Source organism: Ochotona curzoniae, unplaced genomic scaffold (assembly GCF_017591425.1).
Source record: "Ochotona curzoniae isolate NIBS_2020 unplaced genomic scaffold, NIBS_Ocur_1.0 scaffold_4701, whole genome shotgun sequence".
Classification (NCBI taxonomy): domain Eukaryota; kingdom Metazoa; phylum Chordata; class Mammalia; order Lagomorpha; family Ochotonidae; genus Ochotona; species Ochotona curzoniae.
Window position 1 is genome coordinate 56,999,022 of NW_024467122.1, and position 20,611 is coordinate 57,019,632.

At 37.8% G+C, this 20,611-nt stretch overlaps 1 protein-coding gene and 1 non-coding gene across 4 annotated transcripts in view; one reads left to right on the forward strand and one right to left on the reverse strand.

The window, feature by feature from the left end:
- The window catches only part of TRPM7 (transient receptor potential cation channel subfamily M member 7), a 98,914-nt gene that overhangs the window by 39,678 nt on the left and 38,625 nt on the right, over nucleotides 1-20,611 (reverse strand). For 2 of the 3 annotated variants that reach the window (XR_005882578.1, XM_040968814.1), the window contains exons 10-19: nucleotides 19,263-19,335; nucleotides 17,714-17,814; nucleotides 15,024-15,158; nucleotides 12,093-12,146; nucleotides 5,772-5,912; nucleotides 5,313-5,447; nucleotides 4,498-4,778; nucleotides 2,735-2,963; nucleotides 1,626-1,781; nucleotides 1,401-1,544 (exon numbers count right to left, since the gene is read on the reverse strand). Coding sequence is in view for 2 of the 3 variants with exons in the window: in XM_040968814.1 (XP_040824748.1) it covers nucleotides 1,401-1,544; nucleotides 1,626-1,781; nucleotides 2,735-2,963; nucleotides 4,498-4,778; nucleotides 5,313-5,447; nucleotides 5,772-5,912; nucleotides 12,093-12,146; nucleotides 15,024-15,158; nucleotides 17,714-17,814; nucleotides 19,263-19,335 (1,449 nt within the window). In the remaining variant the exon portion in view is untranslated. Of the gene's footprint in view, nucleotides 1-1,400; nucleotides 1,545-1,625; nucleotides 1,782-2,734; nucleotides 2,964-4,497; nucleotides 4,779-5,312; nucleotides 5,462-5,771; nucleotides 5,913-12,092; nucleotides 12,147-15,023; nucleotides 15,159-17,713; nucleotides 17,815-19,262; nucleotides 19,336-20,611 lie in introns of those variants that run through there. The other variant, XM_040968815.1, reaches the window with a different exon arrangement.
- On the forward strand, nucleotides 18,687-18,792 carry LOC121149572. The gene has a single exon (XR_005882722.1). It is a non-coding gene; the product is annotated as a U6 spliceosomal RNA (small nuclear RNA).

Sequence of the window (20,611 nt, forward strand, 5' to 3'; positions counted from 1 at the left end):
CTTTATAATGAACATTTCAAAGCACCTACACAGATTACTACTAAATTAGACTGAGAATCATCCCTCACTAAGACAGATTTGGAAAAAGCTCTTCTTCAACAGACACTGCCCTTAATACTTAATAAGGTATAAACAGTCCCCAGAGTATAAATGTGTGGTTCCAGAACTGCTGACCTTTTAATTCACCATGGAAAGAATCTGAACAACTATTAGGTTAATATGCTCAGTATAGACGACTGAATTATTTAATATATCATAATGCATTTGAAATTATTGTACAATTGCACTATCATAATCACAAAGGAACACAGAGGCCTGCTTCCTTCCAAGTATTTTCTTAGGAAAGACATCCAGTATCTTCCTAGCTCCAGGTCATAAAAATTGAATCTCAAGAAACAGAAACAGACATGAAAAGGATTTGCTCTGGATAAGGAACAGCCCCATTTCTGACACTGAATCACAAACTTCTCAGGGAAATGAAAAGGGTTATAAACAATAACAAGTATTGATTTATTTCATTTCAGAGGAAACTGTGATTTTTTTTTAAACATTTATTTATTTTTATTACAAAGTCAGATATACAGAGAGGAGGAGAGACAGAGAGGAAGGAAGATCTTCTGTCCAATGATTCACTCCCCAGGTGAGCGCAACAGCCGGTGCTGTGCCAATCCAAAGCCTAGAACCAGGAACCTCTTCCAGGTCTCCCACATGGGTGCAGGGGCCCAAGGCTTTGGGCCGTCCTCGACTGCTTTCCCAGGCCACAAGCAGAGCGCTGGATGGAAAGTGTAGCAGCCGGGATTAGAACCGGCGGCCATATGGGATCCCAGCATGTTCAAGGCAAGGACTTTAGCCATTAGGACACGCCGCCGGGCTTGGAAACTGTAATCTTAATGACCCTTAAAATAATTATAGGTCGGCCCAGCATGGTAGCCTAAAGTCCTTGCCTTGCACACACCAGGATCCCATATTGGTGACCGTTCTAATTCCGGCAGCCCCGCTTCCTATCCAGCTCCCTGCTTGTGGCCTGGGAAGTAGTTGTGGATGACCCAAAGCCTTGGGAACCTGCAACCTGTGTGGGAAACCTGGAAGAGTCTCCCAGCTTCAGATCGGCTCAGTTCCAACCGCTGCCATCACTTGGGGAGTGAACCAGCAGATGGAAGATCTTCCTCTTTATGCATCTGACTTTCTAATAAAAATAAATTAAATCTTTAAAAAGCATAATTATAGCTAAGAATTCTCTCATTTCTCTCCTTCCTAACCAGTATTAGAACAAGTTACATTCTTGATTTAGCTAAAGTAGAGAAATAAATGGCAATACATAAAGAAAAATTCCTGTGATCACCCAAACTGCTAATTTTATCTTTTGAAAAATGTTATGCTCATATGATTTAAAAACATACCGTGTTAAACCAGAACTTTACAATGGGTGCATGATAAAAGGCATAGAACTTTCGTGTGATTGGAAGCTTTTTGGATTTTATTTGTATCTCCATTTCGTTCTTTCCTTCATTACTACCCAAAATCCTTACTTCCTTAAACACTTCCTAAATTTAAAAAAAAAAGTAGGTTATTATATAATAATTCACAGAAAAACTGTATTTATTTAAATTCTTTTTCCTCCTTACCATGGGGATGTCTTCTGCTATGTTCTGAAAGTTGTTTTCACTGTCTTCCATTGTCATCTGATGAGCATCTTGAGATTGCGGGATGTGGGACATTTCAGCCTTAGTTTTATATTCTAGCATTAATATGGCAGGTGGAACTAAAATGCTTAATATGACCTAAAATTTTTAGAAACATAAGTTTGCATTTTACAATCAGTGATCTTTAAGAACATAATAACCAAATCTATAAAGATGTAATAAATATCTTATGACTGTTAACCATTTTGCTGTTAGAAGTGCAGGGAAAAACAAAATCTCAATGGCCCAAGTAGAACTGTTTTAAAGTGTCAAACAATGAATATTATAATGAGGGAGTTAAGATAAATTCAATGATTTTTATAGATGTATCTTTTAAAGAAATTCTGGTTATAATTCATTAAGAAAACACGTTTTTGTTTAAATAAAATTTGTTTTAAGAAGGTACTATGTGCTAAACTGTATCCTAAATCCTCTTGCAAATGTTTCATGTCATATCAGTCAGCTCCTGCCTGCATAAATAGAACAGGTTTTTTCCTGAATTTTACATAATGGAAAACCTTAAAGCACAAGAAAACGGTTAATTCTGTAACAGAAGTTAGCTATTCCCTCAACTTTATTTTTACTAATTAATACTGTCATTCATTGACAATAGCTGACAACCTGACAATATAATGGACAAATATCCGCCTGATTTCTCTCTTCTATATTTCTGTACCTTATTTTAAAAGATGTAAAAGAATAAAAAGGGAGGTTTAACAAAACTGAAAGACCATTTTACCCAAATTCTTAACCGTATCCAATATACTTCAAGTAACTTAAAAGTAACAAGTAAGTTTGGCAGATAGGTCTTCAATTTTAGAGTCATCCTTTCATAAAGCAGCGAGTTTTTACCAGGGATATAAATGTCATGTTTGGAAGCAAAAATTCAAATTTTAGCCCTCCACCCCTGCCCCACACTCCCAGCCCAGCAACTCCCACCATCCTGCACAAGCCAAGGCATTTTACTACATACCTAGCTAGAACCTCTACCCCACGCCACCCCCATTTGAATGTAATCACACATTAACACTGACATTGCCTATAAAGTATACCTTGTACCATGAATTTTTCCTCATATTAAGCCTTCCCATCCACATATCAGATAACAACATTTGTGTACACGTGTGAGCTACAAAAGGTCTAAGTCTTGAAGAAACTGCTAATTTAAGGCAGGTAGAATTACTCCAATTTTTCAGTTCATATGTGAGCAATTTCATAGCCATGGTTTCATCTTGCCTGAACGACTGTTCTAATAATTCAACAGCCAGCTGACCAAAATCACTACAAAAAAAAGTCAAAACATATTCAATTAATAAACCACTAATCAAAATTCATACAATTTTCAATACAATATTTTCATACATATTTACAGAGCTATGAAACATGGGAGTAACTATGTTTTCAGAGATCTATATGTATCACAAAATTGCAAAGTCAATCACATTAAGCATGAGAGTAAATGTGAATGCAGGGACATTCTCCAGGTCCCAGAAATAAAACTATAATCTGTCTCTCTCTCTCACACACACACACACATACATACACACACATATCAGAGCTAATAATGTTACAGTGCTCTATTTAAACACAAAAGATCTTTCGGGGCCAGCATTGTGGTCTTGTGGGTAAAGCTTCTTCCTGCAATGCTGGCACTTCATGTGGGTGCCAGTTCATGTCACAGCTGCTCCACTTGCACATTCAGCTCCCTGTTTACGGCCTGGGACAAGCAGTGTAAGATGGCCCAAGCGTTTGTGCCCCTACCACCCACACAGGAAACCCAGATTAAGTTCCTGGCTTCTGACTTCAGCTCAGCACAGCCTGGACCATTGTGACCATCTGGGGAATGAACCAGAAGGTGGAAGATCTAACTATGACTTTAAAAATAAAACATCTAATATTTATACAGGTAATATTTGAGTCTCTATAGAATATAGCAAACATAGTAAAAGGTTTGGTATCCAACAGAGAGGAAGAATGAGATTAGCGAATAAGGAACCATGAAAAACATGTGAATCTTCAACACCCACTCAAGTCAAGTCTGTGAGTTCTTTTCAGTGACAACTATTCCTCTCTCTAAAGACTACCCACTGGGGGATATGGTGTGTCAAGTAACTCAGAGACAGCTTTCTCAAACAACCTTTGCAGTTTAATATTCTAATAATATCTATATGCACCATCTAAAATGCCCATATGTGAATCCAGTCTATGTTGTTAGGCTAGACTTAAAACCTCCATTACTTCATTTCCTTATCATCTGAAATGGAATTTTCTTAATCTATCACTACCATGTGCAATTATTAAACTGGCTTCTGGGGTTTATTTTATCTTTTTTTTTTTTCTGTTGAAACACTTAACTCTTAGATTGTGAAAATAGTAATTTTTTCACACACAGTACGTAATTTCTAAATTTAAAAATATTCATTTATTTATTTGAAAGAATTATTGAGAGACAGGGAGACAATGAGAGACAGAGAACTCTTCTGCCTCATATTTCACTCCTCCCAACAGCTGCAATGGTCAGGGCCTGGCCAACCTGAAGTGAGGGGCCAGCATCTGAGTCTCCCATTTGGGTGGCAAATGCACAAGCACCTGGGCTACCTTCACTGCTTTCCCGAGAGAGTAGAAGGGAGCTGGATCAGAAATGCAAGTCTTCAATTGGGCTAGAATGCTGACCCATATATTATATTTTCCCAGATTTAGACCACCCAGCTGTTTGTTAAGGTCAATTGGGGATTAAGCCACTCTATACTTGATTTTGAAGTAAAAATAAATATTTTTTTTAAAAGATGCTTTCAAATTGAAAAATATTACTTACTTGGAATACTGTTTCAGTTCTTCTGAAGTATCATCTACCAGGTCGCTCTGCTTTGCCTCATATGCCATTGAACGATAGATCTTACAGGCAACTAATGCTTTAGCCATTGACTCTTCACCATGCTGCCATAAAAACCGGGCCATGACCTGCCTCTTCATAAGGCAAGCCCAAATTAACAATTCATTAAGTGGGTAAGGAAAACGCTTGGTTTCTGGATCATCAATATCTACAATTTCATCTTTGGTTCTTTTCTTCTTTCCTTCTTCCACAGCTGTATCAATCTTTAAGAGAAAATAAATGCTATAAGGCCCATTATAATAAGGCCATATGTTACTCATGTTAGTGCAGTTTTTGTCAAATACATTTAGCCCAATTTTTCAACTTTATAAAATCACACGTAACTTTATAAATTTTATTTTTATAAAATACTTCTACTGTAACCTACAATTCATTTTACAACAATGTCATTTCAACAATATTTGTAACAAATCCCCCAAATTAAAATGTCTAAATATTTCAGTCAATACCTGATAAAACTTTAATAAATGTTTGATGATACCTGTTTTGCAGGTTCTTAAGTAAAAATGGGATATAATGAAACATTTATGAATGTATTTTGTAGTTATTATCAAAGTAAACTATGTAAAGTTTATGTGAATCATTAACTCACAAGGAATACCTTTGCATATGGAGAAATGAAGATTCACAGAAATATCAAAATTAAAAAATTCTTACTGAAAAGTATTTTTTGGTTTATGACTCAAGAATTGAAAATGAACAAAATCAAAAACCAGAAAGAGAATAATTAAATATACCTTTGGTCTGTAGGGCTGTGCTGTTTTAATGAAATGATTATGCCTCATTTTTTCCTTTTTATCTGCTCTATTGCCAAAAGACTCGTGACTCTTTCGCAACTGAGGAGTGCTACTGGAGGTATTTCGGCCAGATCTCTGAAAATGAAAGACTATTAGATTTTACAGCTTTAAATAATCCTGAAATGCTATAAAAATTCAAGAGTATATTCATCTACCTCTGTAAAATATTTGTGTATACATACACATACATGGTTGGTTTGGGATTTTGTTTGCCAAATGCTTCTAACTGGCTGTTTAAAGTCCCTCAATTATAAGACAATGTTCTTCTCATCTTTCTAACATATCTAATTCTTAACATTTAAAGTGTATGGATTAATGAACAAGAGCTGGTCCTTCAAACGTAAAAAATAAAACAGTTCTAAAGCACATACAGATACTCACCCCCCAAGCTTTACATACCCGATTGTTTCCACCAAGACTATTATATATTAATCGAAAACGTTTCCGAGTATAGGTGCATCTGTAGGTTCCTCCCATGAGATATTCAATAACAAGTCCTATATCAATTAGAGTGATTTTATATCCAGGAGGAAGATTTCCCTGGAAATAAAATATTTTAAATATATATAACAGTATTTCTTCATATTGCCATGCCATGACTAATAGATCTATTTTTCAAAATGTTAAATGACCATGAGTAGCAACAACTTGGGGTTGCTATCAGTTATGCTTTACAGGAAATGGGAGTGCTTTCTAAGAAAGGATTCTGTTGTGACTGCACCTGAAAGACTATATTATTGGGAGATATATGGAAAAAGGTTGGGGAGAAAAGAGTAGTCACAGAGAAGGCATATACCTACAAAACTGTATAATGGAAAATAATAATAGTAATAATAAATACTATTCCATTGGTAAAAATATTAAAAAAGCAAGAAAGCAAACAAGCAAAAAAGAAGAAAGGAATAAAGAAAGGATGAATTGGGAGGCTTGGTTCTTCAGCCACCATGTGGCAGCTGGGGGTCTCTGGGTCCGGCCACTTCTAATCTGGTAAGCACCAAGGCGGCTCCCACACCCACATCGGGAGCTGCTCCAGGCGGCCAGTGCGCCAGTTGGCGCATGGCTCTGCCTGCTGGCCACCCAGCCAGGGAGCCCTGGGATTTTGGTTCTCTGAATGCTGCTCAGACAGCTCCATGCTGAACCAGCAGTGCTTTGGGGACGCGAAACAACCCTAATGATTCCCAATGATGGTAAATCTTCCTCAGATGAACCTGCAACTAATACAGTCTCAACCCATGTGTTTTGAATGATTGTAATACCCAATACACTCCCAATTCCTTGGATACACAAAAATTGGGTGGGAGCACAGAGAAATCTCTCATCTCCTTTGAATGTGTGAAGAAGCCTGCAGGAACTGGACAGGCAACTTACAGACGATAGATTCAGAACAGCATTAGACAATAGTAAAAACTACAAAGACATACAAGGGGAATCAGGAGCGACCCTAATAATCTATTATCAAGGGGTCATATGCACAGAACAGGGGAGAGCCCCAGAGCGGAGCAGCAGGACAGGAGGAGGCTTGCATCCCAATCGTAAGGACTCCCAGATTCCCACCAAGGTCTATCAGAACGGGCACCAAGGACTTCATCACAACTGCCAAAGAGAACACGGGGAACTGGAATGCCTTCGGAGACCAAGAACCCAGAGGACATCCATCCACCCTCTTTGGACATACTACACGAGATGGAAGAAGCCCAAGTCCTTCCTCATAGGATCCAATGTCATCAGAACAACAGGCAGGAACCACGAGCGGTCCTCAGAATCAGAAGAACAATAAACTTCCTTCAGGACAAGGGAGAGGAGCTTTCTCCAGTCCTTACTTAGTTCCAGCTCTGGGCCCCCACCCTCTACAATGACCAACAGGGTCGCTCCAGACTCCCGCCCCCAAATACACACGCACACACACACTCACATACACACACAAATAGGAATATATAAGCAGAGAACAACAAAGAAGAAAGATTGGTCATCATGGACTCACACATACCCTACTAGGTAGAACACAAAGAACAAGTATCCCTCACCAAGGTATGAGAGATTTCTCTGCATATCCCCTCTAAAGCTGTTTTGCACCTTAATTGTTAAAATGTCATTGAAATAGTCGCAGGAGGTTGTTAAGAACTTACATATTTTTTAACATATTGTTTACTCAACACTATGTCAATTAATTCCATAACGATATATATTGTTGCTGCTGAGGCTTTAAACTGATCGGGATCTTGCTCTCTTGGCCCGACCTTCAGACCAGAGAAGGTCTCCCCAAGACGCAGATGAACTTATACGGATAATAAGATGCTGGACTTTATGCTTGGTATATGCTTACAATGAAGGTGTCTCAACTGATCTTGAACTGAGGTCTCACAACATGGTGGAGGAGTCCACCATGAGGGGAGGGTTGTGGGAAGGGAAGGGGGAATCCCAGTACCTATGGAACTGTGTCTCATAATACAATGTAATCAATAATTTAAAAAATAAATAATAATAATTAAAAAAAGAGAGAAAGGATGAATTCTGGAGCTCTGAGGTCTCAAACTGTGGCCTGGGAAAAACAGACGTTATGACCTAAAGCAGAAAGGTACAGTATCTCTTTATTTGCACCAATACATCATACAAAAAGGCACTGAAACTGTCAGCCACATACTCCATTCACTGAAGTACATACAACAAAATGAATTCTCAAAAAATGTTATAAAAGTATCAACTATGATTTCAGACCAGCTCTAAAATGCCTGGAAGTTATTTTTTAACCAAAATTACACTGGATATATTAAAGATTTGCAGAGAAGGAGAGACAGAAAGATCTTTATCTGCTGGTTCATCCCCCCAAAACGGCAGGAGCTGAACCAATACAAGACAGAAGCCAGGCGCTTCTTCCGGGTCTCCCACATGGGTGCGGGGTCCCAAGACTTTGGGTCATACTCCACTGCTTTCCCAGGTCACAAGTAGGGAGCTGGAAGGGAAGTGGAGCAGCCAGGACATGAACTGGTGCCCATGAGATTTCAGTGCTTGCAAGGAGAAAATTAGCAAATTGAATCACTACACTAGGCCCAGACAAATTTTTATAGTCTTCTTTGGGTGCTTGAATGCCTTTTACAAAACTGCTAAGAGCTAAGACTTCACTTTAATATAGCATTAGAACATAAATCACTTTTAAGTTTAGAAAAGTGGACTGTTTCAGAATTGAAAAACTGGCTAATTTCATTAAGCAAGCAATTTGATCACCGGATGATCTGTATTAACTAAATATCATATCATCACCATTTGTTTCATGTACTAGATTTTAATTATATAGATCTGTTATCTTTTAATAATACATTTAATATTTTATTATCTGTGTGGTTTCTAGGTGTATCCTTGCACCTCAAATTTGAAAAATGACTAAAACACTTACTTCTATGCAAAGTACAAGATTTTTGTTATAAGAGCTGGTATTGTGGCACAGCAAGTTAAACTGTAGCTTGCAACACTGACATTCTAAAGGAGGATGCAGGTTTCAGTGCTGGTTTTCCTACTACTGATGAAGATTGGCTCGGGAAGGCAACAAACGATGGATCACACTCCTGGGCCTTTCCCACCTTCGGGGGAGACAGGACAGAGTTTCTAGCTCTTGGCTTCTCCCTGGCTGGGATACAATTGTTGAAGCAGTTTGGGGAATGAGCCAGTAAGTAGATGATCTCTACAAATATAAATCTCTTCTTCTGGGTCCGGCGGCATGGCCTAGCGATTAAAGTCCTCGCCTTGAACGCACCAGGATCCCATGTGGGCACTGGTTCGAATCCCGGCAGCTCCACTTAACATCCAGCTCCCTGCCTGTGGCCTGGGAAAGCAGTTGTGGACGGCCCATAGCTTTGGGACCCTGCACCCATGTAGAAGACCGAGAAGAAGTTCCTGGATCCTGGCTTAGGATCAGCATAGCATCGGCCGTTGCACTCACTTGGGGGGTGAATCATTGGACGGAAGATCTTCCTCTCTGTCTCTCCTCTGACTTTGCAATAAATATAAAATAAATAAATCTTTTTTTAAAGAAAAATCTCTTCTCTCACTGTTGCTCTGCCTTTCCAAAAAATCTTTTTTAAAAAGAATTTATTTTCTTAAGAAACCTAACATACCATTTATGATACACGCCCACTAGATGGGAAACATTTAAAATAAAATGTCATTATCCTTAAAAATAAAAAACATATTATAAGCAAATTTTCAAACCACACTGTCAATTCTTGCAAAATCCATCTTACTAATTGGAATCAGAAAATATTCAACTACTTCCTTTAATACTTAAACACTAAATTAAAAAAAAAAATTTTTTTTTCTGGGCCTAGCACACAGACCTAGTGGCTAATTTTTTGCCTGATAACCGCTGGGATCCCATATGGGCTCCAGTTCGTGTCCTGGTTGTTCCAATTATCAGGCTCCCTGCTGTAGTCTGGGAAAGCAGCAGAAAATTGCCCAAAGCCTGGGGACCCTGCACCTGTGTGGGAGCAGAAGCTCCTGGCTCCTGGCTTTGGATAGGCTCAGCTCTAGCCACTGCAGCAGCCACTTAGGGAGTGAACTAGAGAATGGAATATCTTTCTCTCTGTCTCCCCTTCTCTCTGTAAAAATGTCTTTCCAATAAAAAAATTGGAATAGGGCCCAGCACGACATGGTTAAGGTCCTCGCCTTGAACACGCCGGGATCCCATATGGACACCAGTTCTAATCCTGGCAGCTCCATTTCCCATCCAGCTTCCTACTTGTGGCCTGGGAAAGCAGTCAAGGACGGCCCAAATCCTTGGGACCCTGCACCCACACGGGAGACCTGGAAAGAAGTTCCTGGCTCCTGGCTTCATATTGGCATAGGATCAGCCATTGCACTCACTTGGGGAGTGAATCATCGGATGGAAGATGTTTCTCTCTGTCTCTCTTCATCTCTGTACATCTGCCTTTCCAATAAAATAAATAAATCTTTCAAAAAATTGGAAAAGAAATTAAAAAAAGATTTTTCCTTATTTGAAAGGCAGAGTTATGGAGAAAGCAGAGATAGGGATTTAGGAGTGACAGATTTCTTCATCCATTGGTTCACTCTCCAAATGTCTGCAACAACTGAGCTGAACCAATCTGAACTTTTTCTAGGGCTCCCATGTTGGTAGAGGGGCCAAACGACTTAAGCCATCTCTTACTGTTTTCTCATGTCAAAGGCAGGGGCATGGATTCAAAGTGCAGCAGATGGGACTTGAACCAGCAGCTATTTGGGATGCTGGTGCAAAGGTCTTTTAATCATAGTTAATCAATATACCCAGTCACATTTGTTTCCAAACATTAATTCTGCTTTGTGCTAAACCATATGCAAATGGTGAGTAATGAAAATGTTTTATGAACTCCCGGCCTGAAGGTCTCACAACTACTCAAATTTGGGGTCGAAAGTTTTAATCACTTTTTAAAAATCAGATTAATAGGAAATGTACAGACCCCCGAAACCTGCAACTGTTGTCTGGGGTCGGGGTATGTAGGGAAGCAGCAGGACAGTCACTGTTAATGAGTACACAGTCACTGTTAATGAGTACACAGATACTTTGAGCTAGTTAATGCTTTAACATTAGACTTCAGCTATGATAGCACAATGTTGTGAATATACAAGTCAATGACATCCACTTATAATGAATTAATTATATGGTGTGTGAAATACAACTCAATAAAGCTGCACAAGAAACTGTATACAAAATATTGAATTACAGAAAACTGCTTTTTATATTTATTTGAATGATTTTTAAAACAATATTTCTTTGAAAGACAGAGTAGAGTTTACAGTGAAACCTTTTGTCGGCTGGTTCACTCCCCAGGTGGTCTTAAAAACCCCACCAGACTCAGGCCAAACATGGGAGCCAGGAGCTTCCTCTGGGTCTCCTATGTGAGTGGCAGGGATTGCTTAGGTCATCTGCTGCTGCTTTCCCTTGCACATCAACAGGGAGCTGAGTCAGAAGTGGAACAGCTCGTATGGGCTATGCCACAAAGCTGGTCCAAAAAGAAACTTTAAAAGTTATAAGAATGTCTTAAGTTCTTCCTATGAGGTACTAGTTTAATATTACAACATACCAACTACATGAAATTAAAAATGACATTTCTATTTTGTTTCTGGTTTTTAACAGTGAAAGAATAGTAACTATCAAGAGCTCAAGTAAATGAAGAATTTTTGGATGAGAGGGCTTAGTCTAGAAATTTGAAACATAGTTAAGATAGCTAACTGAAACAAACCATACTGGATACCCATAATTTGGCTATAAAAATGCTGGTAAAGATTTAACACTATAAATCTACAAAAATCTTAACAGAAGAGGCATAGCATTTGGTCACCACAAAAACAGCTTTAGCTCGTACAACAGTACTGCACATTCAGTTACTATAGTAGGTTACTTTACAACAGGGAGAGTATTATACCATTTTTATTCACTAAATCTACCTTGAACTTCCCTCAACTTCTTATCAATTTCCTTTATATTTGAACAAACTTCTAGGAATATATTTTTCAGAAAACATTCTATCAATGATCTGCTTTTTATGGATAAATATGCATAAAAGCCATGGCATTCTATCTTGGACCAAAGAAGCTTGGAAACTTGCTTTTTACTTTAAAAACTTTCCTTCTGCTTGATTTTCTCAGGAACAGATGTCCTGCCAAGTGATTTTTAAAAACAAGACTTTAGGGGGTTCGGGGGGAAAAAACTTTAAAAATAAACTTTCTTCTTACCTGTTTGACATCTCGAATAAGATGCAACAGCATTGGATTAGTTGGTCCTTGTTTCTTCAGGGAGAAAAACATTAAAGCAAACTGTTATTTTTCTTATAAAATAACTTCTTGCTCCTTTTATTACTTTTAAAGTTTTCATGAACATTGTGTACAATTAAACTGTTTTCAAGTTCTATTCATAAAATGGGGGAAAAGATACAGGAATCACTAAAAATTCTACGGAAATGTATACGAAAAAACTATGGACTTTAGAAATTTCTGCACTGTTTTTTTCCCGCTTTTCCCCTTGAAGATTTGTTTATTTATAAGACAGAGTTAGAGAGAAGGAGAGACAAAGAGGGATCATCCATTCACTAATTCACTCCCCAAATGACAACAAGGGCTAGGGCTGGGCCAATCTGAAGCTGGGAGCCACCAAGTCCTTCCAGGTCTCCCAGGCGGGTGCAGGGGCCCAGAGCCTTGAGCCATCCCCTCCAGCTTTCTCAGGCCATTAACGGGGAACTGGATCAGATGCAGAGCCGTCAGGACTGAAACTGGCACCCACATGGGAATGCCGGCCCCTAAAAAAATGTATCTTAAATGCAGTGCTCCAACTTAAATACAACTTAATGTGATGAATTCTCTGAGAAACACATTAGAAGATTTATACTTTAAATCTTACTGCTTAACAGAATCATGGGAATGATTTAACCATACAATGTTACTGCCAATTTTTATGAGTTTAATACTAGCAATCAATTCAACCTACCTTCCCAGTTTGATCATATCTACACAATGATGTATTTTCAAATCTAACTGGGTACATTTAGTAATACTTGGGGGGAAAACATTCTTTTTGATATTCCTAGCTTTCAAATTTCACATAATATCTAATGTAACAATCAATACTGCATTCAAATTAGCTCTCACTTTGACACTGGAGACAGGATATCCTATATTAGAATGGCAGTTCAAGTCCTAGCACTCCACTTCTGATCCTGCTTCTTGCTAATGGTCTGGGAAAGTAGAAGATGGTCAGCTACTTGGGTCCCTGTCACCCAGAGAACTGAAAGGAAGTTTGGAGAATAGCTTTAGCCTGAGAAGGCCTTGGCAGTAATGGTCACTTGGGAAGTGAACCAGCAAACAGAATATCTCTGCCACTTCACCTTGTGAATAAATTACATTTTTTTCAAAAATTACCTTTTTTTCTTTTAAGAATTTATTTATTTAGCACCTGACACAATGGCTCAATGGCTAAATGGCTCAAGTGCTGAGATCCCATATGGGTGCCAGTTTGTGTCCCAACTGCTCCACTTCCCATCCAACTCCCTATTTGTGGCCTGGGAAAGCAGCAGAGAATGGCCTAAAGTCTTGGGAGCATGTACCCGCGTGGGAGACCCAGAAGAAGCCATTTGGGGAATGAATCAGCAGATTGAAGATTTTTCTGTCTCTCCAACTCTCCGTAAATCCAATCTACCTTTCCAATAAAATCTTTTCTTAAAAAAATATTTGTTTGCTTATTTATTTATTTATATTAAAGGCAGAATGACAGACAGAATAAAAGACAGAAGGGCTGAGCTAAGTTTCAACACCCATGGGTGTACAGGACAGCTGAATGGGATGCAGGACAACCTGGGACCAGTCTGCTGCATATACATGGAAGCATAGGAAAAAGGACTGGGGATCCGGCATGGTAGCTAAAGTCCTCACATTGCATGCACCAGGATCCCATACAGGTACCAGTTCGTATCCTATTTGCTCCACTTTCCACTCAGCTCCCTGCTTCTGGCCTGGGAAAGCGGTAGAGGACAGGCCAAAGCCTTGGGACCTTGCACCCACATGGGAGACTTGGAAGAAGCTCCTGGTTGTGACTTCAGATCAGCTCAGTTCTGGCCGTTGTGGCTATACAGGGAGGAAACCAACAGATCTTCCATAGAACTTTTTCCCCGTCTCTCCTTCTCTCTTTAAATCTACCTTTCCAAATAATAATAATAATAAATTTAAATCTTTTTTTAAAAGAAAATAAATACATTTAAAAAAGGACCCAGGGCTGGGACATGGTCCAGTGCAGGTCACCCTGACATTCCTGCTGGTCAACGTGAGGGATGGTGTGTCGTGGTCAAAGCTGGGCTGGGCTACAACATGTATCAGTTTACATAAGAGAAAAGGCCAGAAATAGAACTAATGCAGCACTGTACCTACTAGTGTGTGTGTTTGTGAGTGTAGGCTGACAAGAATGATGGACTGAGCTGGACCCTTACTGGCAATCACACATAAGAGTCAGGTCTGGGATCGCCTCAGGTGAGCTTTCTGTGGGTATCCTCCCCGTTGAACGGCTGGACTCAGAACTCCAATCATGAGGCGGATGGCAGGATCTGTGGTCTGATCATGGAGTGCATGTATCAGAACTGAACCTTCTCAGTGACTAAGAAGGACCAGTGGACGGCATACCCAGATGCACATGGAGAATATGGCACTCCATTTGGGCCTGCAGAGGACATCTGGTACCATAGCAGAGGAAAGAGAGCGGAACAAATTGGTCAACTACCCCAGCCAGGTGTTGACAACAAATATCTGGGTAATGGGGACTCTGGAGTGGACTATGCTAGCAGACAGCCCTTGGAAGGATTTCCTCATCCTTGAATTGGCGAAATCAACAGCATTTCAGAATTATCAAAAGCACTCAAGCGGAATCCTTGGAGCAGGTCCCACACATCAGGGACCTTGGGATGGCATCAAGTAGCCATTCTCCATCCCCTGGTACTGGGGTGGCAGTTAGCCCAGGTGCAGCTCCTCCACCAACATCCTTCCAGATATAAGAGGAAAAGAGGGAAGATTTGGAAACAACAGTCTCATCATGGTCAACTATGTAAACAAAATGAACAAAATATAAAATAAAGAAATTTCACTAAGACGCTGTTCCCCCCATTAAAAATTTTTACAATGACTTACAGTGTTATAAAGTTCTTCCAATCTTGGAATGGTGAGGAATTTATGCATGCTTACTCCATTTTCAATAAGAAGTTTCACAAATGCAACTCTATCCATTACAAGAGCATCAAGCATAGCTTGTTCTAAAGAACCAACCTGAAAGAATAAATTAAAAATTAACTTATTAATTAAATATATACATTTCACATGTACCAATTACACAAATACTTCTAAATTTAAATCCATAGAATTTACAGCTATTTGTTCATGAATAGTTTTAGAATAATTAGATTAATATAAGGCCATTCTTGAACAAACACAAAGTGAAATACTTTTTTTTCATTATAATTTACTTTTCTTTGCCTTTTTAAAAAAGCAATTACAGCATTACACTGCTATTTAGATAACATTTATAAAATTTCATTTTAGCACAATAAACACCACAACAAAATTCTTGCTTTAATACAAGGAATGAAAATTTACTTAACAGGGTTTATAACTGTTATAACAAAGCCTGACAAAACCTGCACATCCAAGCAAAAAGTCGAAAAAAAAATCTCCTTTGTACTCAGAATTTCCTCACAAAATGCATACTAACGTCTTGCAATAAAAAGGAAAAACTGAAACAAGCGTCCTGCAAACTCTTGAGTTTGGTATGAGGCACAAATGAAACAGGTAACATGCACAACAAATCCAAGACACAAATTATAAATACAAAAGACAGGGGCAAAATTTTAGCCTAGTTGTTATCTAAATCCTATGGTGGAAAGCTCGACTTCAATTTCTGGCTCTAGATCCTGATTCCAGCAGCTTACTAACACAGACCCTGGGAGGAAGCAGTAACGGCTGAAGCAATTGGGTTCCTGCCATCAATACACATACCTAGAGCGAGTTCCCAGCTAGCTGGGCTGTGTGCAATGAACCAGCAGATGGAAACAAGCGCACTTGTCCTCTCTCTGGTTTCCTCCCTCTCTTTGCTTCTAAAACAAATAAAAATTCAACACCTACAGAAGACAGGCTTCCTCCAAATCTTTAAATCTGAGTTCAAAATTCAATTGAAATCATAAGGGAATAAAAGTTTAGTTTCTAGATTTGTGTTTTACCACAGGTGACAAGCACCCATTTCTCTGCAGTACAAGAGGAGATATGACTTCACAATTTCTTTACCATTATAGCACTATTTAAAAAAAAAAAAATGGATACTACAAATAGTAAATAAAACTTTCTCTTCTAATCCTTTCTCTAAATATCTCATTATCACCACACAGATATGCACATTTATGCATTCATAAAGATAATTTACTACCACTAAGATCAAAGTACATATACTTTTCAGCAATTTGCAACTTACATTCACTATGTAGACAGAAAAGATCTAATTCATTCTTTACAGAGGCTGGAAAAATTCCAGGACACAAATGAACATTTAATTTATCCAACCTCTGATGGATTCAGACATCTAAACAAAAATTTAACAACTGCTTACTAAATACCAGGCTACAATTACAGCAGTAAACAAAAGTTTTCCAACTTTCATAAAATTTGTTTACTGATGCAAAGGTAAGTAATAAATAAATAGCTATCTTATATGATTTGTTCAGTGGTGATAACTGTTAGTAAAATGATAAAAAAAAGGGGGGAGGAGAACAGAAATTGCTGGCAAATGGAGATGTTATCAAAAAAGAGACAATTAGATGAAATACAGAAGTATAACCAGGTGGAGAGTTAGATAAGAGTGTTCCAGACAGAGCTGAGAACATGGGAAGCTCAAAGAAAAGCAAGAAGGCCAAAAAGGCTACTTGAAAGACTGTGATCTGGGTAAACTTGACGTGATCCATCTTTTGTCTGAAAAAGGAGAGGAAGAATCACTGTAGTAAAACTGAAGAGAATGTTACTGTTCAATAACACACAAAAAAAGGTGATGATAGCTTGGATCATGATATTAAAATCAGATAATGAATCATAAAAATAAAAATATTTTTTAAAAAGATTAGATATATTGAATGTGGAGACAACAGGTGAAAGTAGATTGGAATATACAAAAAAACTGAAGAGTAAAACAGGATAGCAAAGCCTCACATGGGTGAAGAAGTTGCTCCCACTGAGTAGGAGGGGAAAGAGCACCAAAGGAACAGGTCTAAAGATCCAGGGGAAAAGTTAGCTTCAAGGATCCTGTCAAGTCCAGGCATTTAACAGATACCTAGATCTTTTTTTTAAAAGCAAGCTTTTATCAAGAGGTAAATATAATTTATTAAACCATAAATGAATCTGGACACTGTGGAAATGTTTAATCAAATCCATTTTGTGTTTTCAGCAGAAACTTTATCTGGCTAGAACAGTTTCTGCAAATAATTTATCACTATAATTACCATTCAGTATTCATGGAAGTACTCATTCCAGGACATTTCTTTGGGTAACAAAATTCACACATGTAAAATGGTGTAGTATCTACATATAGCCTGCCTATATTCTCCTAATACTTTTAATCATTTGTAAATTAATTACTCATCTTATACATGTAAATACTATGTAAATAAATAGTTGCTTTCATGTGTTATTTAGGAGACAGGAATAGTAAAGTCAGCAATACATTCAGTACAGTGGAAACAAAACAATCAGTATGCAATCCAAGAACAGATTAATCAATGGATGCAGAACAAAGACCAACTGTACTGTTTAGTTTACATTGTATATATAAGTTATTTGCTTACCAGCCACTGCTGTCCATACACAAACACATGATTTTTGGCAATGTCAACTCTGTCCCATGCCAGTGTAAGGATAAGCTGGTCAAATGCAGATGCATTAGTACCTAGTAAAAGAGAGATTTGGCAAGATCAACTAATTCATTTCAGCTAAAATATGAACGTACACACAACACCCCACCACACCTTACTAATAATTGGTCTAAGCCTCCATTCAGAAGGAAAAACACCAGGTTAAGGAATTTCACTTCCCAAGTAAAATGTGGGACAAATGCATTCACTGCAAACAACCAGAAATGAAGAAAAAATAAAAGTAAATACAGAAGCATGATCTATTTTAATCATACTCTAAAGTGCTTTTCTGTGTGTCTCTAAGCTCATTCATATACTTTATTTATCTAAAAATGAGATTACCCTACACAAAGAGTTCAGCAGCCTGCTCTTAACGTTATACCTCAGTTTTCCTCACATCATACTTAGATGTGCCTCACACTCATATATTGATACCTTTTAGAAGCAAATCACAACTGATTCAACAAACACTCCAAATGGTAAACAGTTAACACTTTTGTGCAGGTTCTACTATTACAAATAATGCCACTTACTCCTAAAATATAATTTAGAAAGCTTATAATATCCAGCAGGAACCTGAGGCTACCCCTTTCTCTACATGCCATTGGGGGAGGGGAGGATGAAGGGAAGACTTACTAAAAATCTATTTTATTTATTTACCGTCATGGCGATTATTCTCCCACTTTCCCAAGATTTGGGTTCTTCCACTGGTGTCTTTTACATAAATTCATCTTTCTCTCACTCATTTATAATAATAGCTCCTTGTAATTTCTCCACTTGAGTATATCTGTACCTAACTTCCTCATTTAAAACATGAAAAAATAAAAGGAATTCTGCCTCTTATGGATATACTAGGAACAGAATAAGATAACCAATAAAAATTATTTGCTTTCATTTTATAAAAATGCCTGATGTGCACTCTCTTCAGGAACTAAAAATTGGAGCAACAGAGCAGAGCAGCATGGCCTCTGCAAAAATATGACAAGCAAATTCATAAAGCATTCCATATTTCTTTAAAACAATTTCTGATACATGGGCGATTAATTGTTGCCTTAGATGAACACCTTTGTTGAGAAAGTGAAAGGAAAAAAACTCAGTATGGTATGTAAATCAATTCCTTAGCTCTGTAAGACACTAACAGTTTTCAAATTTTCACTTCAAAATGGAAGGGCCTGATGAAGAATCCATCTTTAATTTCTATCACCTAATACATTATGACTTTCAAACATTTTTCAGCTAAGAATCTAAAAAAGATAATTAAACAAATCTGGAAGAATAAATCCTATTATAACATTTCAAAATAAATAATTCTACAAGAAAAACACAAAAACCTAATTTGCCACCAATGAAAATCAACATACTTTTACAAAGAAAAATTATTGAAAACCTCGCTTTCCAAGCACTTCTCCAAATTTAAAACTTATAGCCTATAGAAAAGGCCATAAATTAAACATTACAAGTTAAGAAGTTTTAAAAACTTTACCTTTCAGCAATGCAGTAAGTATTGCTACATCTATATCTTGATGCTCCTCTGATCCAATGTGGAAAACAGTGATCTATAAAAAGTAATTTCCAACATCATACTTTCATATTTTAAAGTAAGAGCATAAAACAAAGCAATTTTAAACTACACTTGAAGAAAAACACATGTATCTTACAGGGCAGGGGACAGAAATAACTTCATTTTAATAAAAAAAAATTTTTAAAGAAAACCAGAAAGTTAAAATATATCATTTATCAAATAAAATACAAGTATAATAATATTGAATCTTTTTAAAAAGATTCATTTATTAACTTGAAAGGAAGTGTGACAGAGAAAGGGAGAGATTCTCTACCTGCTGATTTACTCCCTACAGGTTTTCAACAGCCAGGTTTGAGCTAGGCTGAAGCCAGGAATCATGAATCCTACCCTGTTCTCCACCACCACACAGATTTTAGAGATTCAAATATTCGGACAACCGTTCTCTGCCTACTCCAGCACATTAGCAGGAAGCCAGATCAGAAACATGGCAGCCAGAATTCAAACTGGCCCTCTGATATGAAATGATAGAATCACAAGCTGTGGCTTAACCTGCTCCACCACAAAGCCTATCCCCATATTTTCTTTTCTGATCTACATTTTACCCCTTGCTACGGTAAGTAACTGATGGTTAAAGTTATAGATTACTTTTCAGAGTTAAATTTTATCATTTCTTCAACACGTACTGCACAAAAACTTGCAACCACAGGTTGTGTCATAACAAGTTAAGCACTGCCTGCAATGCTGGTAATCCAATATGGACACCACACTGACTTCCTATCCAGTTCCCTGCTAATCGCTTGGGAAAGCAGCAGAAGATGGACTATTTGGGCCCCTGCACTCACATGGGAGATGTGGAAGAAGATGATGGCCTCTGGCTTTAGCCTGGCTAGCCCTAGCAGTGCAGCCAACTGAGGAGTGAAACAGCAGATGGAAGATTTCTCTCTAACTCTGAAGAAAAGGTGCAATGAAAAACACATATGTTATTTATATCATGTATCTATCACCTATCTACCTAGGCATCAAACTGTTTTAAGCCCTTATTCAGGAAAATTTAGCCTCATCAGTAAAACTACGCAGCACTAATCTTTCATTCAGCAGGCTTAAAAACTAAAAAGTAAAACTGATTAGAATTTTTTTCAAGAAAAATTTTTAGAGCAGCCATTGACAACGTTTACAGTTCTTTCTAGACCTGAACATAATTTGTTAACATGTCATCTGAAATACAAAAATCAGTCTTCCTTTGATGACACCTTTTAAATTGAAAAGACCAATAAATATCTTCTTAAATGGTTTTAGAAGATTTTAAAATG